At 40.9% G+C, this 22,699-nt stretch overlaps 1 protein-coding gene across 5 annotated transcripts in view; it reads right to left on the bottom strand.

Annotated features, from left to right (window-relative positions):
• Positions 1–15,380, bottom strand: part of LOC146496164 (single-stranded DNA-binding protein 3) — a 34,452-nt gene extending 19,072 nt beyond the window's left edge. For 2 of the 5 annotated variants that reach the window (XM_085143127.1, XM_085143128.1), the window contains exons 1-4: positions 15,110–15,380; positions 7,721–7,793; positions 6,905–6,966; positions 2,961–3,045 (exon numbers count right to left, since the gene is read on the bottom strand). In XM_085143127.1, coding sequence (XP_084999253.1) covers positions 2,961–3,045; positions 6,905–6,966; positions 7,721–7,793; positions 15,110–15,165 — 276 coding nt within the window. In that variant the 5' untranslated portion in view covers positions 15,166–15,380. The remainder of the gene's footprint in view (positions 1–2,960; positions 3,046–6,904; positions 6,967–7,720; positions 7,794–15,109) is intronic. The other 3 variants (XM_085143126.1, XM_085143130.1, XM_085143129.1) reach the window with 3 other exon arrangements.
• Positions 15,381–22,699: the final 7,319 nt, after the last annotated feature.

Raw genomic sequence — 22,699 nt, 5'->3', positions numbered from 1 at the left:
AGCCCATGACAAGAATCCCTGGTCTTGGTCTTATTGACAAGCCCTGATTAAATTATACATACATATACATAGTGTTTGTCTTGGCTTGTTTTTCTCATGTTTACTGCACTTCAGCTAAATATTGCCACATTAAACACATCACTTTAAAGATGTGTTTGAAATTTATAAAGCTGTTTAAGCATGAATTAAAAACCTATACAAAGAGATCTATGAATATTACAGGTAATTTTCTATTGAAAAAAAAAATACACAAACAAATCAACTATATTATAACCCCTGTAGTACTTTTATAACCCACATCCAAAAACTAGCCAGACCTCATCTGTGCCTCTGCACCGAGCGGACAGAAGTGTAATAATGTTCCTTAAACGCTGGCGTGCACTCCTGCAATCCTCAAAAGAGTAAGAAACTGTTTTAACGTAAGGTGAAATGCCTTTTTCTTCAGTGCCTCTAACTGGCTCGTTCTTTTGAAACCAGTAGAAAAGGACCTGTGCTCAGAGACCAGCCTCGGGGGACAAGAGCCAAAATTAAACCAGTCCCATCTCCTTTGCTTTATCGCTGCTAGGAGCAGACATGCAGTTCACCCATCTACATTTATACACAGGGTTAACTGGAAGGAGGGTATGAGCCCATCCACCCTCCTATTATGGGCTGGCTGCCAAAGATGCCCCCCGCCCATCCAAACACACACATACACACTCACACATACACACAAATCCCTGGCTTAGCCTCGGCCCAGTGCTGGGATTACCGGATTAGAACTCTATTCCATTATCTCCTCACACTATACAGCGCATGCACGCACGCACACACACACAAAAACACGCACACACAATGCCACACTGTCTTGGCCAAAGCGGACACGCTGAAGACAGACACAGTGTCAATCAGAGCAGATGACTTTTACAGACATGAGAATAGAGTTACAGTTTCTCCTCATGCTGGAATAAAAACAACACTTTGCATTATTGCTGCAGAAATCTGGAGTTGTTGTTTGAGGAATTCCTCAGCAAGATGGGAAATCAGGAATAACAATTAGGAGGCCATCCAAATGAACTGATTTCAAATGAGACACTGAATCCTTACAAACTATGGAAACCACAGCTGACCCCGACCTTTGAAAAGAATTCAAGCCATTCTCACCTATGAAGTTCAGAAAAACAATTTAAAAAAGTGAGTTGCTGAATTGCGACTCTATGTTAAGTAAAGCTAAAGACATGATTAATATAAGTTGGTAACAAGAACACACTTTTAGAAGCAGGGTTTTCATGGCACTGCAAGGATATTACACTGTGTGGTGTCGTTTCAAGTGGTGCATTGTAACAACATTATACATTGTAACAAATAAACACCGACTTGCAATCTACCTACATAATGTCATTTTCAGTTTTATCATTCAATCAGCAACACCACAGAATGAGACCCTTTGGATTTCCATAATATTCCCTCAGTTCTTTCCTCTTTCTGTTTCTCAAATTGTTTTTATTTTTCTGCTCCTCTGAAGTTTCTTCCTTTTCTGTCAATTATTGATGCACCTTAAGAAATGAGGAACCATAGGTTTGGTATGGACATTTTCCCTGCTCAATCATACTTGGGTCTAACACATGTCCATGCATGCCATTCAGCATGTGTGACAGCAAAACTCAAGAAGCCTGGTCCACATAAATTGATCTTCTTGACGACTTCTGAGTTGAACACTGCATTTTTTTATTCATTTTATTTTAATTACATGGCTTTAAGCCAGGGGTAGGCAACTCCAGGCCTCAAGTGCCGGTGCCCTGCAGGTTTTGGATCTCACCCTGGGTCAACACACCTGAATCAAATGATTAGTTCATTACCAGGCCTCTGGAGAACTTCAAGACATGTTGAGGAGGTCATTTAGCAATTTGAATCAGCTGTGTTGAATCAAGGACACATCTAAAACCTGCAGGACATCGGCACTCGAGGCCTGGAGTTGCCTACCCCTGCTTTAAGCAGTTAAAAGGAGACCTATAAACTCATTTCTGGCTCCACGGTTTTATTCTTGAGCTCTACTGAAATTGGTTTGTATGATTCAGTTTAAAATAACCTTACACTGGTTATAGTCTTACACTGGTGCCTTTTTGCAGCTACCTTTCCTTCTCACTTTCAGCTAACTTTAGTCTAAAATGCCTGCCTCTTGTAAACAGGAGGTCTACACAGCACATGGTTGGGGTTGTTGACATGACCATTTTAAGTACATCAACTGTAACCGACATATGAAACTAGTCAAGAACAATTTTGAAGTTTGAAGAAGTCTTTGAAATACTTTAAATGAGTATCTAGCACTGTAACGGTATACATACACACACACACGACAGAACATAGGGGGAAAGCATTTTCAATTAAACTTTTTTACAATTTGTGTGAGTGGATCTTTAAGTTGTTCTTGAAGCCAAAGGACAAATATTGAATAGTTTCAGCCTTTGAAATTATCTGAATGTTTGGGTGTTTGTGTGTTAGATCAGAAAATAAAAGGAATTTGAGGATTTCCACCTTAAACATAAGGACAGACATTCCCCATGTCCTTGTACTTTATAGGCCAAACATCAACTAATCAAGAAAAGAATGTATCAATGAATTGTTAAACGACCATTAGTTAGAACTTTACTGCTGGTTAGCAGAAGTGTCTCATATGGACCACCTTTTTTTTTTTTCTTTTTAATCTAGTCAGCCAGTATTCGCTGTTGTTCGAGAAACATTTTCATTATACTTAATTATAATATTTTCAGTCCAATTAATCTTAAAAAAGACATTATATATATATATATATATATATATCCCCTGTTTTCCACTTTAAGACTCCTCTAGAAACTTGAACTTGTGACTGAAATATAGTGTTTGTCTTGGCAGACATACATAAAAGAACAGACAAAAAAAAGATTAACAGTAATTGTTAATTGTTTCCTTTTAAGTGTTAGAAAAGCCAGTCTGTCACTTACATAGTCGTGGAAGGCCTTTGCCTCACTGGAGTGTTCACACGTCTCTCTTCGGTCTGGAGCTGCACAATACAAATCCCAGAATACGCTGAAATGAAAGAGGGAGGGGGGGTGCAGTTCAAAGGTTAGCAAACAGAGCAATACAAGCCAATGTGTAACAGCTATTCATAACCCATTCACACACTCTCACTATCTCCCTGGCGCTCTTAAACCACCTCTTACACACTTGAGCATCATTGGAAGAGGGACACAATGCCAGTGTCGCCTCCTCAATCAACCTCTCACTCACTCAGAATACACACATACGCACACACTTGCATTACCATACTTGTGCAGACCTCTTTACCTCCATCCATTTCCTGTCCCCACACTGTAACTGTTCCACTGACTCAGCTGACACGTACCAAGAATGGACCCAACTATTCATAAAGTTTCTTTGTCAGTGTGTTTGGGCATGATAAGTAGAACAGGGAATGCAAACAGCCTGTGTGCTACCCATTTAAGACTAATCTAAGCTAACTTCCAAGCTGATTTTTTTTTGTGCGTTTCATACAGTCTTGCACTTCATATGAGACATTTATGAAGGTTTCGGATTGTTCAATAATGAGCTCCTGTATTTGAGCAAAATGAGTAGAATGGAGTAGATTATGTTGATCCCAAAAGCTGGCTTATCCTAACTTAGTGGCCTATCTTTAGAAGGTCAGAATGATCACGTAAGCTACAAAGCAGCACATATGTTTTTTCATTTGCTCTGATTATTTTACTAACAGCTTAAACAATGACAAGATGAACTCAGAGGAGGAGAAAGACATTCTTCTTAAAAAAAAAAAAAAAAAACCTGATTTGTTTAAGATATACTCCAATAATCCCAAAAGTGGGGAAATTCCTTCCATTACACTGGAATTCATAATTTTGAATGCCTTAGAAAATATAATTATTCCACACTATTTTCAATACCAGGGGCGGACAAGTCGCCGCAACACTGAGGGCATAAGATGTCTGATTTGTATTAAAAAATAAAAATAAGCCTGTATTATTCAGCTGCAGTGCATGAGTCTGACTGAGAGGAGGCAGGTTTTTGCGGGCATTGCGGTACCTGTATCAGCTCACTGTGGAAGAAGTGCCGGTAAAAGTTGGGAAAAAAATGAACCTAGCAGCACTATTGACCAAAGTTGAAAACTCAAGTGTGCAATAAAACTAAAAATAAAAAAAATTGATCTCAAGAAGATGCACTTACATAACATACATACATATGTATGTATGTTATGTAAGCATCATGCTTATTTTATTATACCTTTCAGAACCTTCTGAAACAAAGTTTTTAACTAAATAACAAATCTAACTTTTTCTTTAGATTCATACTGCCTTGCATGCTTTCAAATTATTATTCTCTACTTTCATTTGCTTCTTATTACAATACGTCCTTGGACTCTTATTGTTGATGGCACCACAAACATCTCCTGTAACCTGATGTGCACCTGGGAATGTAACTACATGGCACATAAATGCAGTCTGCAGCTATTGTGATTGGCCTGATCAGTACCAGTTTTTGAATGCATCAGTGAGAGAATAACAATTATCACCTAAATATGGGGAATCATAATCATAGCCTCAATTTGAGGACTCACAGAAGTCAGCAAATTGCGGCAGGGAGCTTGCTGGATCTATCGGAACGAACATGAGGGAATGTACAAAGAAGTGGAAAAACCTGAGGGGTAAATATGTTTGCTTCCGAAACAACCAAACAAAACCAACTACAACAAAAACTGACCACACCAAAGACCGGGTAGGCAGGAGGGGAAAAGCCTCAGGATTTTATTTGTTTGTATCGTGGCTGGCACCGCATAAAACACTGGGACACAACACAATTAACACCGCGCAAAAGGATGAATGCTGGCAATGGCGTTGGCCACGTAGGTTACGTCATAGGCTCTACAAAGATTCACTGAGCAGAGTTGCCTTTGTATGAAAGGCTGGCAAATGCTGTACTTTGACATTTTCAGAATTTTTTAAATATGTTGCTTTGTTCTTTGTGTGGCCCTGCACTGAATATTGTTTTTCTTTTTAAATGTTCGGATGTTCACAATTGTCAACATTTTCATATGTAAACTACACCCTGGGGGGTATAGGGGGTTTGTCATTTTGAACACATATTCTGATTTATTTTTGTTGTATCTCACAACAACCACTGAGTGTAAACAGTCGTCATGATGTCGGATGACACTGCTAGCTGTTCTGGTGACCTTGATCAATTGTTGAAATTCCTCCTTTGATGAGGATGAACTCTCCACAGCTATGAATTCTCCTTGTTAAACACAAGGAGACGATAAAACTTCCCATTCATCCAAATAAACTTTTGGCCACCTGTGAACTCAATACAAGAGCTTCCTGAGTGGTGACATCACCAGGTATTGCTCAACATTTTTATCAACTTCTTGGTGTGGTTCTGTCCAAACCAAGCATCAGCTACTCAGCTGTGTGTGTGCTGTTTTTACAGCTGGTTCAATAGCATCGGTGCTCAATAACTCACTCTTATAACACTGTTATTCACTCTCTAAGCTAAACTTTTATTAAGAGGAGGTAAGAAAATAACATCTTCCCGTTAAAAGACGTGATTCAGCTACCAGTCAGTACTCCACCAAATACTTGCCAACTCCTCTCATATTTTAAATCCCTATTAAAATGCATGATTTTAACTATTCTCCAGTCATTTCCAGGAATCATTTAAAAGCTTATACTGAACAGATTTCAAAGTCTTAAGTGAAAGCTAAATGGTTTCATATGCCAAGAATGTGAAGAAGTGTGAAAAAAATTAAAATAAATTGTATTCTTCTGTGGTCATTAGGTGTGCTGACTTTTAGAAAAATAAAATACTCCTTGTCTGCTACTGTTTCAGTGTATTAAGACAATTCAGCAGCTTAATTTTCAGCTTAGATTTTCAACAATTTAGCTTGTGCTCGGTTTCTTTTTAGCTACATAAGCTTAAGATCTGTTTAAGTGTAGCCTCGAACGGCTTGACTCAATTCTCAGTAGTCTTAACTACAAACGGACACAATGGAGGGGACTCTGCATCCACAGGAAACCCACATACCAATAACAGGCTTAAATATTTCCATCAAAGTTTAAATATGTGGTAGAAAGAAAGAAAAAAAATGCTGTTAAATGTGGGTTTTACAGTAAAACAAACATGGTTCTACCCGTAAATGTGAACCACAGGATGAGGGCAATCCCTCAAAACAAGTGAAACTGCTGATCAGTTCGTAAGGTATTGACCCTAAAGGTTAAATCTTAGCCCTGGGGAGAAATGATTGGGGGGTGGAGGTAGGGATGGGGGGAGGCTGTACACAAAGGAAGCTGGAATGCAAAGGGTTAATCTACCAAGAATCCCTCTCCCATGTGAACAAAGGGGAAAAAAGTGGGAGGTGGGGGGGCTACAAAGGTTGACGAGAGGGTGAGGAGGGGGAAGGGAGGAGGGGGGGTCCATTCCCTAACCATCTGGATCTATTGTTTCAGAATCGGGGGTGAAGGTTGGAGAGCTGGAGGAGGGGAGAGGCGAGAAGACAGGAAGGGAGGGGGTCACGCCCTCGGTGAGTCTGGTCAACCCCAAGGGTGAGACTCTGTCAGACCTCCCACCTCTGAGAGTCACTTTAAATCATGAATATGGGCAAGTACCCTTAATTAAATTAAAAAGTGGCATTTCCCAAGCACCTTAACTTTTGAATGGTTGCATGTACTGATTTATGTGTTGAGTTTATTATTCTCAAACCTGGATTACAGCTGTTTGTTCACATAACAGTAGTGATTTATTGGAAGGTGGATACACAGTTTAAGACGTACACTGTAAAATGTGTTTACGCAAGTAAAAATCCACATACTCACTCAAAATAAACAAGAATAAAAAGCAAAAAGGCGCTGCTAATAATAGAACAACTGAATAGATCGCTTACCACCACCATGAATGGAGGAATCCGGGGGGCTCCCCTAATGTAATATTCTTCTCCCATCGAATCTGAGAGAAGGAAAAGAAAAAGGGAAAGGAAAAGGAAGCCAGAAGAAAAGAGGTCACTTATGGCCACTAGAGAGGGAGGATTATGTCTGCAGGTCCGAGGTTAAGAACACATAATCAGTTAGTCTCAAACTGTCACTGGTATCGAATGTGAAGATCGGCATCCTTCTGGCTCTGTGCATCACCCTCTTCCCGACTATCTTTCTTCTATTAGCCCCTGTACTGTTCCTCTTTTTGAATGTAAAGTACAATCATCATCTAGAGTATAGCTTATTAATTTACTTCCTTACACCCAAATGGGCTGTCAGCAGACTTGAGAGAATGCAGTTTACAATACACTGCCTATAAACGGCTAGAAATAACATTACTTCACCGCTTCACTAAGATCCCCTGGTTGGACAGTGAGCATGATCCGGTGTAACGTTATAGGATTTCCTTATGAAAAATTTATGCAACACCTTGCACCCTGTAATCATGTTTAGCATGTTTGCACTGACGATGTATGCCTGAGAGGGTACAAGCTGCTATAACACGAGCTACAGGAGGGATCTATCGTGTAAAGCTTGGTAATGCAGGAAGACGTTTTCCATTCATTAGTAACCAAGGCCAATGTTTCTGGTAGCATGTACTTGAACAAGAGTTGGTAAGGTTAAACTATAAGGGTGATTTTCAGGAATGATGCAAAGAATGAAGGCATTTCTAAACCGATCGGGCTCGGTACAGCATAAAAAAGTCGATGTCATGGCTGCCGTCTTACCTCAGACAGGAAGGTCTGTGCTGATTTCTGTGCTCCCACATGTAGCAGGTATTCGTACACATATAACGCTAACCTGAAATGTAAAAGAAAAAGAAAAATTAGTGACATTTTTCAACATTAATGTCAAACTCCTCTTTCTTTGTCTTGCATTTTTAACAAATTAGACAAAAAGAATGAAGATTATGTATCAACAGATCAACGACTGTTCAACTGTGAAGAAGGAACAAACTATTAACAGGAAGTGGCAAGAGTGGGAAAAATAAAAAGAGTCAGGGAGGGTGAAGTCGTTTAGAACTTTCCTCAATCAACAGAGAAGTTGGGTTAACTAAATGTCAGCCAGATACTGTTAGGGTTAAACAGGAAGTACTTTCTGAAAGTTCAGACAAAGGTTCAAACGTTCAGCCATCAGGCTAACCTATAATAACATCATGCAGCAACAGAAGACTGGACTAACAATGACCAACCTACAATTTTGCTTGTGTTATTATAGTTATTTTCATTACAGTGAATAGTTCTATTAATACAAGTAAATATCCCAGTATTACACTCCATACTATGCATACTCATAACACTGCTGTACATTTACAATGTAACTTAGGTGGATTTGACTCTTCTAGTTGGATTTATTTTAATTATTAAATAAATAATAAAAACTTTTTCCATATAGTAGTGATTTTGTTTAAAGTAATGCATATGGCCTTGCTAAAGCATCTGGACATTTTGTCATAACCTCATCACTTAGTGATTAATTTGATTCGTCTTTATGGCTCTTTACACTACAGTAAAAACAAAAGGGGCAAAATGAACCTTCAGTTCCTTAAACACTTCCTGGACATTAGTTCCTTGAGCTTAAAGTTCTGGAGACTTGGAGCTCCTCCGTATTGTTATCTTCACTTTATTTCGGGATGGCTGTAAAGTCACTGAAGAAAAACAAAAGCTCCTGTGACTGAAGCTCTACAGCGCCTCTGTTCTCCTAGACCATAAATCTCACTTAAACATTCTGGGACTCCAGGTGGTCTGTATAGTTTGCTATACTTTACTGCTTCTGTGCATTTTATTAAGCCTAATTATCCAAACTCCTTTAATCACAACAAAACCTAAAGACAGTCAGACTCTTTGAAGAATGCGCTTCGATTCAAAGCACCACATACCAGCAGAAATAGCTGCACATGACAGGCATCCCCAATCGTTCCAACAATATTTTAAAAGCTCTTGTCAAACTTTTCAAAATCGCTGCTATTATAACAGGCCAGCAACACTTGAAAATGGCAATCCACCAGGGTCTATTAACAGACAGACAACCATGCTGTGGAGTGGGAAACCCCCATTGGCCCAACATTGTACTCCTAACTCCTTCACTTAGTCATGTTTAATAGGCTGTTAATGGACCATCAATCGACCAGCAGTGTGGATATGACAGTGCCCCGTGTGCCCAGAGCAGACAGTCCTCTGACAGGCCAATAAGGTCCTAATGAGAAGGACAGTAGCTTAGTGTCATAGTTCCTATCATTAGTCGATGAACTGATCAATGACACATGATTTTGAGATAATTAGGATGTTGTTCAGTTTGTTTTCAACCACTGACAGCTTTTTTTTCCCAATTCTGTGTTCGTTTCCAAAGTTACTTCTTCATAAGATGAAATATCTATTAAAACACATTTAATGTATTTAAGGCTCTTAAGAAGATACTAAAGAGGAAGTTGATCAGTTCTATCAGCATGCAATGAAAATAAAATAGATAAAGACACAGTTTAATAACTGCAGAGGTTGCAAATACTCAAATTACCCTTAGGTTTGTGCATAGCTGTGGTCCTGAAGTGCATATGGACTAAGATTAAACCTTGGGGTGTGTCTATAAAAAGAAAATTAATCCACCACTATTATTAGGACCATCGACTGGAGAAAGCAGAAATCATTTGTCAAATGTTCTCAAATGTTTAGGCTTGACGCTTCATCTCTTGGTCACAATCTGGAATATGTAAAATTTATTCTGACTAATCAGGACGCCTGATGGCGCGACCCTGTGATTTGGGGATAGTTATGGTGTGTTTATATCACAGTTTTCAGATTTTCTATTAACCAATCAATAAAGCTGATGAGTGCATGCTGTACATTAGTCAAGTGCTGGCTTGTTTTAAACTTCACTCCATCAACATAATATTATTTTTATGAAATTTGTTTGTTTGTTTTTTAATTGAAGTCAATCTGAAATCTTTAGATTAACTGTCAAAACAAGTATAACAATTAAATCCAAATTTCTGTCATTGGGATAAAGGTCAATTTTATGTGACAGCTCACCTGTTTTAAGTGAAGCAACAAATATTTGCTAACTGATCCTGTCCAACTATTTACTATAAATTTACATGTAGCACAGCTGCCTGTGCTACATGTCTAAATGTGTGCAAGTGTCTCACCTGCTGTCTGACGCTGCAGACAGACATGCAAAAAGGTTTAAGCAAGGACTTCTAGAAACAGCTTGAAGCAACTAACTTGAGCTCCTGTACATGTTTTGTCAAACCCCCAGATTACTGTTCTTACTTAAAAGTAAAAGAATTACTTGCTGTACCAAGACTTCCTTAGGTGAACCTGTGGAAGGATCACTAGCAGTTGCCTCCAGCTGCTTGTGTCTGGAGATGACAGAGGGCCTCGCCCCAGTCCCTTTCCAGGGCATGCGACTGCCCTCGTGGACATCCCTCGGAAAACTGTAGGTTTTTACAACCCTGTTTACATTTAGTTTTCCCATTTTAAATATCAAAATCATCCAACTTGATTTCAAAAAAATGTTTAGAAGCTCAATAAAAGTATGAAGTTGGTTCAACTGCCATTGTGCTAGTATTCAGAATTATCCAGTGTTAGCTATGGGGATGTTAAACTGCACTTGTTTCCTTATTCTTGTCTCTTTTAGGAGTATGTTTTGCAAATCATCCCAGGCTATAAACACAATCATGTAGAGCATTAGTCTTTAAACTAATAGCCTGTACTGAAGGAAAAAAATAAATAAATGTGCTTAAAATAAACGTCCAGATAGTAAAGCAATGAACAAATTCTCTGTGAGGTTCAAGGCTTAATAACAGAAATGGGGGAAAAAAAAAAAAAAAACTGCCATGGGTTACGTTAAGAGATATGATCTGTGACTGACCTGTTCTTACTACAAATGGTATGCAAATGTTTAAAATATGCATTGTTAGTATGCAAATGTAGTCTGTGAAAGATATGAATAGGCAAATAGACAGTAACAGCAGTGATGTTAGTCCCTACATGCTCAAACCTTGTCCTTCACGAGAGAAAACAGGCAGAAGACATTTACGGGGCTAGTGAGCGGATTTTAATGCATGTTTCTTAAAAGTTAAGCAGAACACAATATGTGTATGATTTAACACAAGATATCAAACTGAAGGTGGCAAATTCATCATCATCCATGACCAGCTCTGAGTGTCATTCATATATTTCATACATATATACATGTATATAACCATCAATACACCCGTTCACCAACATTGTTGGACTCAAAACCTGCAAACTTCCAAGACTGCTCACACATTGCATGTATAAGCCTATAGAGACTGTAAGCCACCTTAGAGTCCTGCATGCCGCTATATGCGTCGTTGGCATTCAAGTGGGTCGACATGAGGCGCACAGCCTCCTGTCCTCTTGACCTGAGCTTAATAATATAATATGCACTGTATACTAGCGCTGCAACAAGTTGGAAATTCTGGGCCAGAACTAATGATTGAAATAATTTAGACAGTAGTGGAAACCGATTTGTTTTTGTAATTTTCCACTGTACCCTTTGTGTCAGGTAAGCAAAGATCTGCGTATTAATCATAAAGTTTTCAACCAATTTTGAATGAGCTCAAATTGTGTTTGTAACTAACAAACCTGGATCCCAGATACAGAAAACTATAAATGGAGTCTAACCAATGGCAGTAACATTAACCAACAATAAACTGGTACATTCCTATTGGTTGCTACTTTGAATACATTTAAGTGATGAGTCTAGGCGGGAATTTCAATAAAAGAAACATTTTGCAGCTACCCAACTTGTCTTAAAAGTTAAGAGTGTGAGAACGAGACCAAGAGAGAACAGAAACTGAAAGTTTCTTTGTAAACACACATCCCAGCTGCAGACACTGTTTTCAGTCAACAATAATGACACATGTGTTACATAAGACTAAACTATTAATGGGTCAGTCCAGGTTGAACATGTATCATTAGTAGTCCTGCACTTCATGCGGAAAGAGATAACAGTTTCAAAGTGCTGCTTTCTCTGCGTATGTACAGTGGGCTGACCTGCTTGGAAGGTAATAAATAACTGAGGGTGTTTCCCTTTTGCAGATAGTCACAGAGATAAGAGCGCATAAATGAACAGGCAGACATATCGATGAACAAACAAACAAACAAACAAAGCAAGCACAACTGGCCTTGACTTCTTCGCAAAAGAATTCATATTTTTTATTATATTCCATGATAAATAAATCTCTCATAGTGCACTGATATTTCAAAAGAAAGAAACCATCCCGAGTGCAACCACTTAATTCAAAACAGACAGCGTGGCAGATTAGTTGTTGTACAAATAACCAATGCTCTTATGAGGCTAAAGGCTGCACTTCTGCTGAAACACAAACACACACGCGAACACTTGACCACTTTAGCCAGGAGAATCTGACCACTTTCTGAGGCTCCTAGCAATTTGTAGGTCACAGAGCTCTCTGTGACCGCTGGTGTAGAGTGTAAGTCACTGCCACTTGCAGGTCAGTCTAGCATTGAGCCACACACAAGCACCTACAACGCACACACACATGCTATGCATCACAAAGCTTTCTACCTCTGCACCTCAACACCCGCAGATTCCTTGGATTTAAAACCAGTTTTAAATATTTTTGAAATGCCTGGCAAAAGCTCACAGGAAGCTTTAGGATACAGCAAGTGCTTCAATTATTGATACTGTCTGCATGTCCCTGCACACTGTGGGCTTACAGGCTTCCTCAATACATGTGCATCCTTACACAGGAGTTTTGACTGGAAGGAAACGGGTAAGGACTTGGTCTTACGTCTGGAGATGGGAGGTTCACGATGCAGATGCCCCCCAAGAGGCCTTCGATTAATTTTTTATGTGTGGTGTGTATGTGTGTGGGGTTTTTTGTATGTGGGCTGCAAGAAGGGGCGGCTTGTGTGTGCACCTGGCCTACTGCATTATTAAAGCTCAGAAGCTTGCACATAGAAAAAGAAAGAGAAGTTTAAGGTGAGGAGCCACTAGCGGTTGGTGGAGTGAAGGGAGAGACGAAAAAAATGGCTTTGACTGGAACAAAAACGGGAACATGCCCAGTATTACAGTGGAGGGAACAGCAGGTGGTACAGGAGATTAGAGAAGCAGTCAAGTAGCAGTGTGTGATATTATATTCATCAGGGGAGGTTAAAAAAACTGAAGCAACCCTTTTTCTGCCAATTGTTAAGGTTGTGTGGCCTCCACATAGCTTGACTCGTACGCTTCTTGGTTGGTATTCTCTCTCCTGCTTTAAGAAAAATTTTCTTCCTTCTTCCACTTCACGTGAGGTGCCCTTTGACCTCCCTGCCCACTACGCTCTTATACATTTAAAGATGGGACATCTGCGTGTGCATAAACTCACTTCCACAGAGAGAGAAATCTCCCTGATGTACACGGTCGGCACACCTGACATCCTGCCTGAGGCTCCCGACAAAACCCCCTCTTTAAACATGGATGAGCCTGCCCACCATATCTCCCTCTCTTCTGTCTCCTTCTTTCTCTTCTGTCTCTCTCAACTCTGACGCAAAGCTGAGAGCAGCTGCTTCAGTCTGTCTCAATAATTCAACACTGAAGTGAGGGATGAAGAGACTGAGGAGCAGCAGTGGATGGGGAAGTGAGAGTTGGGAGGCAGATGGAGAAAAGACGGTGTAAAAGCCACGCACAGAGGAAAAGAATAAAGCAGATGGCTTCACAAATGACAGAATAGGAGGTGTGGGGTAACGTGGCGCCTGCTGATCTTCATGCAAACATTCACGCGAGTCTCACAATTTGGTCCCACTTCAGCTCAGACCGGTCCGGCAAGTCAGAGCTGATGTGTCCAACTCATCCGCTGTAAGGACGAATCGATAAGCATTGACCTGTGTGAAAGCTCTTCCCTCTTCCTTTTTCTTTAGTAGAATATTTAACCGTAGTGAATCCGACCCCACTGTGGACCATTTGCAAAGCACAACACTCCCAAACTGTTAAATCTAACCAAAGTTTAACGAATCTTAATAAATGTCCCAATGCGCTTTGCTAGCTGTGACTTTTAGGAAAGGAAGTTCACTGCAGAGAAGCGTGTCTTCTATTTCGGAACCAGTGCACGAGGGTTTTACAAATCTTTTTGAGACTAACGTGAAAGCTCCGAAGCTCACAGGAGTGTTGCTAAACGTGCGGCACGTATCTTCAGAGCGAACAACAAGGAACCGAGGCAGAGGCACACAGACAAAGGGATTGGAGGGCTACAGCTAACGCCATCTAAGTTTCCCAACAAAACAAAAACCAACCACTATAAAAGGCCCATGTGGAACTCCTACGGTTTAAAATAAAAAGCGGCGGAATTTTAGTGAGCACTTTGTCCCCGCCGGCGCTTCGCACAACTCGGGATGACTGCAGAAAATCTCCACGGGCCACAAAAGTTAAAGAGGAGGCGCAGCTCCCCTTTACGCGGAGACCGCAAGCGGCTGTTCGGTGGCCGAACACGGGCATCGCTACAATGTAACCAGTCTGGGTTTTTGGAACAATTCTCGAGCACGTTCCGCTGCTAGTTTGTAACAAAGCCCCAAACAGCTGTATTCTATTTATACCTGCTGCTTCAGCGAGGCGACACAAAGCATGCTAGCTACAATGCACGGCGTCGCTCCAAATGCATTGTTCCTCACACTGTGGGGCGAGGGGCAACGAGATGGACGTGGGATCCCCATCAATGCTCCCGAGTGCACGTTCAGACATTATCGCTGGAAGCACGTGCAGAAAACACTCCCTGCAGGTAAAAGTGGAGCAACTTTAGTTGCTCAAACTGCCGCTTCTCTCTCTTTTTGCTTTTTTTGCACTTGAGAGAAAACAAGAAAGACAAGCGTGAAATTGGCAGTGCAGCTAGCCACTTGGGCTAACTTAGCAGCCATGCCTGTAGTTGGGAGGATGCATAAGAAGAAAGGTAGAGGCACGAGTACAAAGTGGCAAACACGAAGAATAAAGTAGCACAGCTTTCACTTGAAGTAGCCGATAAATTTTAGAAAAGAGCTCCAGTAACATGCGTGACTCTGCTGGAGTGACTGAACTGCTCCACATCAGTTAGCAAGTTGAGCCACCTTAGCACACTTCTTTGCTGGATTTCAGTTGTGACAGTGCAATATTGTACTTACTTTTCTCTTGCTTGGCTATCGGAGGGGACAACAGCTCCTTTTCCTTTGCCGTACATCTTGGAGGCTGTTCTGATACTTTATTTTATCCCACTCGACACCTGTCAAAGAAAGCTACCAGGAAAACCTACTATCTCCATAGCTACCTAGTTAGTGTTGTCTCCCTATCTCTCCCTTGCGCTCTCTTTGCTCCGGTTTCCTTTTTTTCTACATCCCCAACATTGCCCACAAATCAGGCAGGGTTTCAGCCGGGGGGAACTTGAAACAGTCCGCTGGTGGAGCGTTTTTTTTTTCAATCGCTGTTCCTGGATTCAGCTCACGCCCCCCCTGTTGCGAGACGGTGGGGGCTTCTTAAAGGCACAGTGACTCAGTTTTTGTCGACTTCGCTGAAGTTCAAGTTCTTTTTGATGGCCTTCAAATTCAGGCCTTACATTACATGTAAGTTCATATACAGCACAAGATTATTCAGATTGAATGCTTTTGGTGTTTTGAAACATTTTCTAAGCAATTATATGTCAATATGTATCCTGCTAAAGATTCAGGGCTTCATTTTGCCACAGCAGATGTGGGCTTGATAGTCCCAAGTACCCACCCTTGTCGGCCTGTGTACCTCTAAATTACCCCTGTGGCCTGTCATAGCACCAGTCATGTAGTGACACCGTATAGGGCAACCAGACACCCCAGTCCTGTGCGCACAGAAAAAGATGTCTGTTATTACCTTTGACTGCTGAGCCTTCGGACAGTCGGCGTACACCACTCATTGATGCTATCATCCTGACATATAAGTGCCAATCAGAGGCCTTAAGTGTTTTTATTTTATTGTATTTTATTTTCCATGCAATACTTCTCTATTGCCTCCCAAACTAGTGTTCTCTGACCTCAACGGCCCTTAAAGGAGGAGGAGTAGGAACACAAGTAATTGAAGAAAACTCTTATTCTGCTATAATTTAATCTTTTTAATTTTGTTTTGTTGTGCAATCAGTACGGTCAGCTGCTTAAAGCACATAAGTCACTCATTGTGTGTCTAAAGTGTCCCGAGGTATAAAATATTATCAATTTTATGCGTTCTGGAAGACAAAGAAGTAGTTTTAGCGTCACTAGCAGACAAATACACCCACTGTATATACAGATGATAAAATTATCCTAATCTGTTTAGTCTTTTTCCAGTTTTATCTCTCTTTATTCACAAACCTTATCACAAGGCCAAAAAAAGTACTAAAAAAGTTTCTTATATATTTAAAGAATATTCGGGGCAACACGTGTTGTCTCAATTTCAAAGGACTCTTACTATTTCACCAATGAAACATTTTTTACACACTGTAAAATGTGATCATCTCTGTGATCTTGTATCAACATGCTTATAGTTTATACAGCTCCAAGTTATATTTGTTTTATGCTTGTAGACACACAAGCTTCGTTTCAATTTAATATAATATTAATACTACTAATAATAATTGATTATCCAGGTACGGGGCTGGCGCTTGATATATAATGCGTTAGTTTGTGTCATGTCCCTTTAAGAGTGTGTAGAGGGCTGTTTTAGAGTTTGTGTGTGCACATGGGTCTGTGTGTATATATGTGTGTAAGGCAGGGACAGGCAGTGTGTTCTGTTTTCGTGCTACTAGCTGTGGGAAGGACACAGCTGACTGTCTGCGGGCGTGCACGCCTGCGCGCACGGCGCAGTGTGTATGCGCGGAGGCAGGCGCACGAATTTCTGTGTGCGTGAGAGTTAGAGAGAGAGAGAGAGAGAAAAGGGTGGGAGAGAGAGAAATATTTCTGTATGTGTGGTAAGCCTTTTTTTTCTACATGAGCATGTACCTCATGATGAACAGACATTATATGAAAGAACAGAGGAACAACAGATGAAAAACACTAGCGAGGAGCATCATTTTTATGGATGACCAAAACATTTTTCCTCTGTGAACTAGTGAATGTAACATAGCAACAAAGAAACACTGAGTGATGCAACACACATAAGAGTGTTGGGATTTTTCCAAGGGACATACAGTATACAGTGACAATAAGAATACATTTATTTGCAGCCTATTTAAACTCACTCAAATATAACTGGACACCTATGGACACTTAGCTGTGGACTGCTATTTGTCTTAAGCTTAATGGTTTCATATTTTCATGCAGTGTAATGTTTGCAATAAACCAGCTAAAGACTGCTTTCATGTGCAAACACGGGAAGGTCTTCAAAAAGTTTCCTTCTCCTAGAGTCGGGCAGATCATTCCAAATATCGACACTACTGATACCAACGCTGGTATTGGTATCAGATCGATACTAGTATGATAGTGTCGATACTACGTTCAGTGTGTAGCCCACTGAATTGTGTTAAATAATTGTCACATCCAAATATTATTTATGGCCAATTGCACCGTTAAACAACAGAACAACATTTACATTCCGGGTCTCCAAAAAAAGAAACCGTTTTAAAATACAAGAAAAACTAAAAGGTGTGTTTTGTTGTTTTAACTAATTATTGTAGAACACGTAAATCACGGTGGTCATTAAAATGTGTACCGATTTAAGTAAATTGATGACGATTCATCTCGTGAATCGCAGCACATTGCTTTCCCCTACATAAGCTACCGTAACGGGCTAAAAATATCGGTACGGGTATCAGTATTGGTATTGGCAGTACTCGGATCAATAGCAAAGTTTGTATTGCTCAGCACTACTACTTTGAAATGAGATGTTGTTTTCAGATTCTTCTACTCGGGTAATGACTTTATAAAAGAAGGGTGTCAAAGTGTGGACAGAGAGCCGAAAGAGGAAGAAGAATATGCATTTTCAAATTTAGCCAGCTGAGTGCTGACGAACTCTGAGAGAGAAGGGGAAAGTGAGAAAGTGATGGTGTAGGTATCTTTTAAGCTCTAGACCACAAACTCTATCACTGTCTCATCATAGCACCAATATTGATCCAAGAACCCAATGATCCCCGGGAACACTGGCTCTTCCTCTTTTGCAGAGAATAAACACAAGCAGCGTCACTGCGTATTGTGTGTCTGTCTCTCCGTTTCAAATGCAGATAAGGCTGTTGGGCTTTTGTCCTCGTGCTTTCCCTCTATATATGATAATTTTATTCAATATTGGATGAAATGAAATCAGGGTGATTTGGAACCAAGCTGATGTTACATCTTGCATCAACAATGGTGTGCAATGTTTTACAGAAAATGGTAAATATAAATTGTCCGATCACATCGCAGCTGAAATTTCATAAAAACAGTTCCTGTTACGGATCAGCTGTGTTTAACAACTTTTTTTCCTGGTTTGACTAGTTTTCTTCTGTTTGGCAGAGATTATGGGTTCATTTATATGTATTTGCATTTAGTCCACGCACCACACAACATATGTCAATCTTTATTTGGTGCATTATTGGGTTTGCTGTCATCTGAACTACCATTATCCTCCCTTTCTTTCCACTCCATCCTTTCTCCATCACTTTCTTGCTTCTCCCAACATGCTCTCTTGCTCTCTCTCTCTCTTTATCTTCCTCTCTGTCTTTCCTTCTCTTCCACATCATCCTGCTCTCCTCTGACCCACTTTAATGCCTTCTTGCCACTATCTCCCTCTGTTCTTCCCCATGCACCCACATCCTTCATCTCTATCTCTGTCTCTCTCGCGTTCTCCTCCCCCCTTCCTGTTCTTCCTCCATTTCACTTCTTCCTGTTCATGCTTCTCCACCCTCCTTCCATTCCATCTCCTATTTCTGTTCCTTCTTCTGCTTCTTCTACCTTCCGCGTCTTCCTCGCCCCTCACCTTCTTCTGCCACTTCCTCTACTTCCCCCCCCCCCTCCTCCGATGCATCTGCATCCCTACATTCTTGTGCAGTCTCACTGAGCATTTTCACTTTCTTTTCCCTCTCTGTCTTTGTGTTTTTTGCCTTCTTGTTCTTCATCGCTCCCACTCTTTCCTCGTCTTTGTCTTCCTCCCCTTTTTCCTCCCCCTCTGCCCTTCTCCCTCATCTTTCCACCTTGTCCCCCCCCCCTCCCCACCACCACCAGCCCTCACCTCCCTCCTTTCTCCTTCCACCATGAGTCATATTGTGCTCTCTCTTTCTGCTCCCCTCACTACGCCACAGAGCCATTCAGGACAGACATTCATCAGCGCCCTGAGATGATAGATGCTGCTCACCACAGCTCCAGCAGCCAGTTAGCCTGGGGTGATGCCTTATGCATACAGATATCACCTGGCTAGCTGTAGTCTACTGCTTCGCCCAGGATCGAATACACACAAATGCTCTCAAGTTTACGCACGCACATACTGCGTTGCCTGGTGTCTAGGACTGGCTCTGTGTGAAATGGAAAAGTTTGGAGCACGGAAGACTTCGCCGATAACTATATTCGCCCTTAACATAAGTGTAGACAAGTGTGCACGCAGTAGTGTTGGAATGGATTTTATCTGTGTGTATACGCGTGTGTGTTCTGGAGAGCGCTAGGTATGTAAACTCCAGGGGAGTTAGGTTAATTGGGTCTGAAAAAGAGGTGGGTGTGTCTTTCTCCTCTATGACAGGCTTATTTACATAGCAAAGCTGTAATTACCCTAACGAAGCCCCTATCCTATCAGGGAGATTGCACATACACACATACACACACGTGCAATCCCCAAACAGGTTTGAGCTCAATCATGCCAAACCTGTATTTTTCATCACTCCAGATCCCTCTCAGAAGCATTCCATTCACATGTTCATTTCTAATTGAATGGCATCCTTTGCGGTGCCAATCAGTCGGTTTGTTGGAATTTCTCTATCAGAGCTCATTGGCTTCTAAGAGAGATATGGGACTCCTTCCAACACTTAGCAATCACTTCCTTCCTCCCCCCCTCCCCACCGTTTTCTTTTGTCAGAACAGGCTTTTTCCTTTGTGAGTTAATGCAGGAAAAAAAAACGATTTTCTTCTGCGATATCAATTTAAGTCACGAATCCAACCCATTGTTGCAAATAACAAGAAGACGTAAGAACACCGTCGACATTTCAGGGACTCTATTAACTATTAAACTAGATGAAGGTAAGTTAAACCTTATGTTACCCATGTAGTGATGCTTATTTAAGCAGTTTGTTGAACCTTTCAACAGATTTCTGTCATCAGTGTTATTTATGAATGAAATAGATGTACGTAGCACAAGACTGAGGTTTCATATGATTTACAGAACAGAAAGTGTGTTTTTATCTCCTTTTTATTAAACTTTAGTAAATAACTAGATAAGACTTGCAGGCCTCTGAAATTGGTCAAAGGATTCCAGAAAAAAACCCACTTTCTACTCGATTTTCGCAACATGTCGACATAAATGACCCGTGACAAGCTAAAAAAGAGCGCCAGTAATCAAATAAGACCAAAAAAGAGAGAGAAAGTTGTGTTATTGAATTATGCTATCGCAGCTTTTCATCTACAATTGACTTCTCCCTTCACAGACATACAAAGATGTTGTCCTTTTTTAAAATGTGTCTCTCATTTAGATACTGTCACATAAATATAGGAAAAGGCAGTAAATAAATGAATGAATAAATAATGGAGAACGTGACAGACAGCCCTCCTCCTGCAGCTCACCCCTCTCCTCTCGGAGACCCTTCACAGACAAACATGCTTCCTCTGCGCTAAAAACAAGTCACTGCTGAGGTTTTGCTTTTAATAATTTTTTGTACTGCTCACCTGCTGCAGGTTTAAAAACAAAGAATGAAAGAAAACTTGAAATCCCAGAGGAGACAGGCAAAGCTAGTTGCTTCTTAGACCACTTGAATTACTGAATTAGAATATACAAATAAACAAATAAACATGACACAGGTTTAAATGTGGTATGCTTAGTTAACAAAAAAATGGAAAGTTTGTGGTCTTGTTTTCTTCGGTGACGTATGAATTGAATTTTTATGCGACAAGCTCCAAAATTAACTGGCACTGCCGCAACATGAGCGGGCATGAATACATGCAAATTCATTCGCTGTGAAATTTGAGCGTTTTAAGTTGCGTAATAATGTTTTACCCCACCCAGAGTCGTATCACTTCACAATAAATAAAAGAGTTCAAGCTGAGGCTGAAAGGCCACACAAATCCACCCAGCCTCTCCTCTATACGCTCAGGGTAGACATATATAAGCTCTGTTCATTAGCTGTTTGGGGAAAGTAAACACTAAAAGACTTTAAATTGTGTAAAAATTGCATGGAAAAAAAATCACAGGAATTTTAGTCCAAATAAGGGTTTTTAAGCCGTGCCTGCAAAGGACTAAGTGAAATTACATTTTGTAACATGCATCCAGCATGCTAGATGGGGCTGTGTGAGTATTTTATAGTGGAATTTTCCTTTAAAAATATCTGCACTAAAGCCAAAACCAGTACCTTTACCCAGCAGCCCCACTGCCTGCCTCGGTATCTGCCCTTCCCTCTCTCTGCACTTCCTATTCCAACAGGAATTTAATCTTTCAAACCATCGTTGTTTTTCCTCTCCCCTATTTTTACTGCTGCTGCTGCTGCTTGGAAGACCACAGACTGCCTCTGTATGCTGATGCCCCCCCACCACACCCCCACTCCCCACCCCCACCCGTCCTGCTCCGAGCCTGTCTCTCTCGCTCTCTCTCTCTCTCTCTCTCTCTCTCTGTATCTCTATTTGTCTTACTCTCTCATGCTCACATCTTTCCCCCGTCTCTCTTTCTCCTCTACTCCTTGTCCTCATCTCTCATCCTTCTCCTCCTCACTTGTTCCCTACTTCTTGTCTCCTTCAACCCCCCCGAAAAAAAGAAAAACACACACACACACACACACACACACACACACACACACACACACACACACACACACACACACACAAGTACACTTTTCCTTTCCTCTTTTCCGCCTGTCTGTCTCTCTGCTGTTTCATAGCTCTCCTGCTATACGTGCCACAGATTCAGATGGCAGTCAAATGGTAGATGGAGACAAACACGGAGACACATGCATGCAATTACATGCTCACACAGTCATACACACACACACACACACACACATGCAAATGGATATCCAGACTGGCAACTGCACGCATGGATAGAGACTCTCGCAGACATCTGTGTAAAGACACACAGACGCACACGCACCTTCGCACACCAACGTGCAGACTTTTACTAGAACATACTGTAGTGTCATATAAATTCAAGTATTTCAGTCACCTCCCTCAGTCAGTTTAGTAGGAAGACTATTATTCGTGGAGCACAAAGCTATCAGAAAACAGAATGCAGGAAATATTAATGAGAACGGAGACTTTTGTGAGAGATTAAAAATGAAGAAAGAAAGGAAGAACTTTGAATATGCAGCAGTGAAATGAAATCGCTATGAAAAGTAGGCTTTTTAGATGTTGGGGTGCATATGGTGAAAGTATACGATACTATTTTTGCATTGACTGTTTTAATGTTTAGGTGAGAAGAAGATAGAGAAACTGGGAGGGCTGTGAGGGGTGGCAGAGAGGGAGAAACAGAGAAGAAGGAGGTCAGTCTAAGCTTATGAAACATTTTCTAACCCAACCCGGCCTATTTCTGACAGAGCGGGACTGTGGACTTACAGTTAGACACACAAGTTCCCATGGTTGACAGCAACATGCCTTCAGGGAGTGACATGTGAAAATATG

The sequence above is a fragment of the Neolamprologus multifasciatus genome, chromosome 19, assembly GCF_963576455.1.
Source record: "Neolamprologus multifasciatus chromosome 19, fNeoMul1.2, whole genome shotgun sequence".
Taxonomy (NCBI): Eukaryota; Metazoa; Chordata; class Actinopteri; order Cichliformes; family Cichlidae; genus Neolamprologus; species Neolamprologus multifasciatus.
This window is presented reverse-complemented; position numbering and strand designations above follow the sequence as displayed.